At 41.7% G+C, this 6037-nt stretch overlaps 1 protein-coding gene across 4 annotated transcripts in view; it reads left to right on the forward strand.

Annotated features, from left to right (window-relative positions):
• The first annotated feature begins 590 nt into the window (after positions 1-590).
• SPO11 (SPO11, initiator of meiotic double stranded breaks) overlaps positions 591-6037 on the forward strand; it is a 20376-nt gene continuing 14929 nt past the window's right edge. Inside the window, exons 1-2 of one of the 4 annotated variants that reach the window (XM_025204694.1) lie at positions 591-604; positions 4731-4844. In XM_025204694.1, coding sequence (XP_025060479.1) covers positions 4762-4844 — 83 coding nt within the window. In that variant the 5' untranslated portion in view covers positions 591-604; positions 4731-4761. Of the gene's footprint in view, positions 605-1340; positions 1888-4730; positions 4845-6037 lie in introns of those variants that run through there. The other 3 variants (XM_014520174.2, XM_014520173.2, XM_006024071.3) reach the window with 3 other exon arrangements.

Genomic DNA, 6037 nt, shown 5'->3' on the forward strand with positions numbered 1-6037 from the left:
AGCTCAAGCTATCTAAAGGCCAAAACAGTAAGATTAAAGCTCTGAGAACTTCAAGGATTGATTCATTTCCCCTTCTTTTGTTTGTCTCTTTAATTGAAGTACTTTGTTTTCATTTCATCATAGCCTGAGGTTTTTCTTGAAAGAATATGTTTGTGGACTTGTTACTACCAACTCACTCTGGATTTGTTCTGCTCGCTCCTCTGGGCAGAGGGCCCTAGGGTTCATTGGTACTAGCAACCCCAGGACCCCAAAGGAAGCCCATCTGCTTCTCGCATTTTAAGCACCATCTCATCCGGCTCTGCTCAGGACAAGTTTAAGCAATCCTGCGCTTAAAATGCTGTTGGCAGCTAACTACACAAACATCTCCCAGTGTTATTAATTACAGTGCAGCAAACCCACGGTTAGCAACAGCGGATTAAAAAAACAAAAACGATCCCTAATATAGATACATCTTCCATGCACTTATCTCTTAATCAGATTTCAACCCTGCCACTTCTCATCCGACAGCGACAAGGACCAGTTTGAAGTCGACAGTACAAAAGTCGAATAAGCAGATTAACAACTGAAAAGAGCAAAGGCAGCATGAAACAACCCCAGCATCAGGGTGGGGGTCTTTGCTTGTTTGCTTTTTGGTTTTGCTTTTCTCGGGTAACTTTCCAGCGTGCTGGTTGTGGAGAAACCTGCAAAACATCACCAGTGTGGATTCCAAACCTAAAACCCAAAGGCAACTAAAAAAAATCCAAACGCTTTTTTTATTTTTTTAAATCTCAAGCTTTTAGGTTGTTTGCTGTCTTTGCAAGGCAGGGAGGGATGCCTGTCCTATGATTTCTGAACACTTTGGGCTGATAATAGTGCAGTGCAATTTTCAGCATCTCTTCTTTGTGCTCTTCCCCCTGTATTTCTCTTACTTTGTGTCTGATAAATCATGTGAGGACCTTTCCCTAGACCCCTTCCCTCCTCCTGCCTGTCGCACTTTCTGTGACAGGGGGGCCGCCCTTTCTTGCACTTGTAATGCCTCTAGGGAGTAGTAGCTGGCCAGAGGTTGTCTGCACAGATGTAGGCGCCTGTTCTTGCACCCTGCTTTCCTCTCAGTTCCTAGGATCCACTTCTTTCCCTCCGCTGAGAAAATCTTTTACTTTTTCTGGCCGTGAGGCCCTTTTCTTAAGCTCACTTCTTATCTCCCCAGCTCTCTTGCATGGCAGCTTTTCTCATTGCTTGTTAAGAAGCCTGCCATGCCTGCCACCTTGCCAGGCAGGAAAGGTCAATTTAGGGCAATCAGGGACCAGGGAGCGCATGCTTTTCCCAGCCCTTGCTCCGGGGCTACTGAATTTAAGTGGGAAAGGTCATCAGTCATGAAGGGGGGAGGAAGCTGCTGGCTAGTTAAGAAAAACCAGTGGACAGTCAGCAAAGGTGGGGAGAGGCATCCATCGGGAAATGCTGTTGGTCAGTCAGAAAAGGCGGGAAAGGCCGTTGGTCTGTCAAAAAACGAGGGAAATGCTGTTGGTCAGTCAGAAAAGGCGGGAAGGGCTGTTGGTCAGTCAGAAAAGGCGGGAAAAGCCTCAAGTTGGTCAGGACCAGGAGGGAAAGCCATTGGTTGGAGAGGGCGGGAAACACCTTCGGTCAGTCAGAAAAGGAGGGAAAAGCTGTTAATTCTACGCTGCTGCTCCCGCAGGGGCTCCACGCTCCTCCTGCTCCTAGGGCTGGGGCACGCGACTCCTTGATATTCAATGCCCGTATAACTGATTTTAATTGCACTGCTGAGAGCTTCGGGATGTCTTCCTCCCTCGCCGGGAAGCAGGACTGGTCTGCGTTTAGCCTGTTGCACCAGCACAGGGCTTCCCTGGTGAGGGAACATGGCCCCTCTAGTGACAGCTGCCAAATCACCAGGTAAAACATGGTGAGGTTACCAAAGATGTCCATGCAGGCCTTCCACAATACAGGTGATACAGGCAACTACACCACTGCACAGCATGACCCAGTTTGTCCATGCCAATAGGAGGGACATGTTGTCTCACAACAAATACACCGTGGGCAAAAGTGGTGCTTTTGATACTGCCCACGGACAGCATCTCACTGCTTTCATACCAGTGTGTGAGATGCACTCCTCCTAGGAAAAAAAAAGAGGTTGCAGCACTGAATACACCTTAACTTGATCATTCATTTTAATCCCCATAAGGAAAATAGGTCCTTGTGCTATGATCCATACAGTATGTCCTCCTTGACTTAGAGCAGCCCAGGAGCCAGCCATAAAGCCTTCCTCTGGAAGGAATAAAATGACACAGCCCCCCCAGCATCAGGTTTCACTCGTGCTGCCACATGCCAGCTCTAAATAACAATGTTTAGTATCAAAGATGTCTTTTGCAATGTCATAAATTTTAAGCCGAGTTTATTAGTTCGACTGAGAGGGCAGATAAATGATTGAAAATCTTTAATCTGAGACACACTTGCAAAAAAAAGGGTCTAAGGCTCCCTTTACATGTAGCGTTTCAGTGCAAGGCTCTCAGTTCCAGTTGCTGACACAGAAATGGAGAATCTTGCCAGTTTAATCTGAAATAAAACTTAATTTGGCTGCGGAAGCTCCTGGACTATGTGATAGTAGGGTATGAAGAAATACGCTGGTTTGGGCAGTTCGAAGATCAGTTGTTTAAGTGTGCAATAAACGTAGTAGTGGTGTCAACTACAGTCTTTCATGTGGAGCGAGTCTAGCAGCTGGTCTACATAGCATTGCTTGCTAAAGATATTGGAAAATTAGGTTTTTAGTTCTTTTTATTCTTTTATGGCATAATATTATTTCAATTGATTCCTTGGGCCACACCAAAACGACTTTGACCTGCTAGAAGCAAGCTGACAGGCCCTTTCTTGATCTATGATACCTAGCCCTGTTTAACGTAGAGTTCATTAAATTAATATTTAGTTCATCCCCTGAAGGGAAATGAAAGGGAGAAGAGAATATATGTCAAGGTTACAAAGAGCTAGTCCCACCCTCCTTTCCCTCCTTTGGAGTACCTCCAGCCTCTGCTGGCACAGAAAGCAATAAATTAGGCTAGAAAATAAATGCAGCCTTCCCAATTGACAGCATAGAGCAGATGATGCATTTTACTAAATGAAATGGGAAGATAAAGAGTCTGAGTAAAAGAGTCTGATTTGCAGATCTATAGCAAACTTCAAGGTTCACCTGGAAATATACCCAAACAGCTTGGTAAAGTCAGTAGGGCCTATCTGTAAAAGTACACCTGAGCAACAAGACAATGCCATAGTTTCAAATGACTGACTATATCTATCCATACATCCATTGAAACCAAAAAGTTTTAGCGAGTTTAAATGTGAAGGAATCTGAGATTCGAGAGAAATAGGATGTGATTATGCAGCAGCTTTACAATGGGAAATGAACTTATACATTGGGTGCATGATCACGCCTTTTTATTTTTATTGACTTTTCATATGCCTTGCTATATGACCTTAGGAAAGTTGCTTAATATATCTGTGTTTCATTTCCACTTCTGTAAAATGAGAGTAATGCATACCTATCTTTGCTAGCTGTAGCATTTTTAGTAATACCAAGGTCCTAATAGTATTAAACAGTGCTTTTAAAAAAAATCTTTGACCTTCTAAAACTGTATTCATAAAAATGAGGACAGAGATGAAACTATTGAAATAGAAACAGTTTTGCTACATTTGTATTGTTCCTGACTTGTCCTCACATAACAATTGGAGCATAGCAGCTGCTGCCCTCTTGAAATGTTCTCATCAAACTCCTCCAGAAGTATGTAAGTCCATACCCTAAGATATGAAATGGAAGAAGCACGTTCAGCTAGTGAATGAAAGGTTGTAATATTACCATAATATTTCTTAAGGACACTGGTGGAGAAATTTAGATTATTCGGTGCAAACTTTAAAATGCAAGGTATGGACAATTAATTTCCTGACTGTGCATGTTTATGTTTAGGTGATATTCTTCCTTATTTTATTGGCTAGTGACAGATTTGGGCTTTGCAGTTTGGACTTTGAGCTAAAATACATTTGGTCTATTCTCTTGTTCCTACCTAGATTTATGCTGGCATACAGTGCACTTGTAATTTTAAGGACAGCTTAAATGTTGGAATCAGATTGCTTATGAAAATAAAAGGCATCTGTCATAACACTCAGACCAACCTACTATTTTGCTATATGGAATTTGATGCCTGGTTAGTTTGTCTATTTAGGTGCAAGACATGCATTTTATTCTTTTCACAGTGAGTCTATCGAGCCAAAGCTTTCATATAATTAAAAACCTCAACAGTTCGTTCAAGGCAGCAGATCAAAAGGTTAATGTGCTGTGGTACAACAGGAAGTATTTGTACTCTTGAACATTTTTGCAATTTACAGCATTTAAAAACAAGTTAACACAGATCATAGCCAAAGCCAATATTACATCATTTAAACCAAACCATTAATCATTAGTCTCAAACCAACCAGTTGGTCTAAAAGTTCAGCTGGTTGAAAATATGACGGTATGAGGAGTGAATGAAAATGTGCTGAATTCAGTCATGCGTGTGGAATAGGGTTCTAGGGAAACTATGCTACACAAAGTTCAGGAAAGTATGAGTAGTAGACTGTATTGCTGTGTACATTTAAAAAAATAACACGTTGCAAAAAATAAGATTTTCAGGAAGGTTAATAGGTGGTAATAATAGGTGGGAAAGGAATTATGTTTATTAATACAAAAGTGTCATTAATTTTCTTTGTTTCAGTACTGAAGTTCTTGAAGCAATAGAAAATGTTATGCAGGATATAGTTACAAGTTTGGCCAGAAATGAAGCACCTGTTCTCATCCTGGAAAACAGATCAGATTGGGGGAATATACAGTAGGTATTATATTTATAGATGATGTATACTTGATTAATATAAATTCCACAATACTTATTACATGGTTTCCTTAAAGATCTTCAAGACAGTTCACTTTATGTAGCTTCATGAACCATAGGGTCACAAATTAAATTTGTTTGTTAAAAAAGCACTCAAAACTGGAAGCTGTTAAAAAACCTTTAACAATCACTATGCACCAAGAACCATTATCTCATTAGGTCATGTAACTGAGAAACACGGCTGGGAAGGGAAAGTGTCATAATAATTAAAAAATGGGAGAAAAAGAGGTCATACAGAGAAAATTAGATTATAATTTTCTGGAGGGAAGAGAAAACACAGGTTTTATAAGCATCTCTCCAATCTTACTGATATACAGACCCTTTGATATAGGACATGGGAAACTGCTGCAGGAGAAGAAAGAGATTTCTACTTTATATCCCACTGGATTGCACAGTTCGATTAAGAAACCTGGTCCAGGTTGGAAACGCTGCTCTCTATTTTTCTACTTCCCTTTTCTCTGTTCTCCTGCTATGTTTATTCTCCCATTCCTTCACCTGTTTTATGGTACAAACTTTGTCTACTCTCACCACACCTTGCTTCCTCTCCTCTTGTCAAATCTCTTCTCCCCTCTATGTCTTGTTCTTTTTTGATCCATTTTGAGTTACATTCTAGCTATACACATTGCCCGTGGAACAGTATTTTTCTCTGGATTTGTATTTCAACTGAAGATTCTTGAGCCTGACAAGATTTACTTTCAGGAAATCCAGTGGGTTTAAAAAAGCCCAGGTGATCTCTTCCTTTTCCAGCAGCATCTCCACGTGTCTTACATTAAAAGGTATGTAAAGCAGTAAGTTTGGAGAGATGCTAATAAGTGAACCCACATTATAAAATAAGAATATGAGAAAGTATAGTAAACTCACATGCATTAACACTTTGGAGGAGCTCTCTGTCCTTAGTTCCGGTAGGAATAGGGATGGGGCTAAGTAGTGCCGGGACTGGGGGTGGGGGTTAGGGTTGGGAGGATGGGACAGAGAGCTCCCCTGTCCTGGCGCTACTCAGCTCCCAGCTTCTGGGTGGAGCCTGGAGCTGAGCAGCACTGGGACCAGGGACAGAGACCTCCCCTGTCCCCTCAGCAAGCAAAGCAAGGGGAGAGATCAGGGCACTGCTTTGCCATGGGGCATTGCCTCAAGCC

The sequence above is a fragment of the Alligator sinensis genome, unplaced genomic scaffold (genome assembly GCF_000455745.1).
Source record: "Alligator sinensis unplaced genomic scaffold, ASM45574v1 scaffold970_1, whole genome shotgun sequence".
NCBI lineage: Eukaryota > Metazoa > Chordata > Crocodylia > Alligatoridae > Alligator > Alligator sinensis.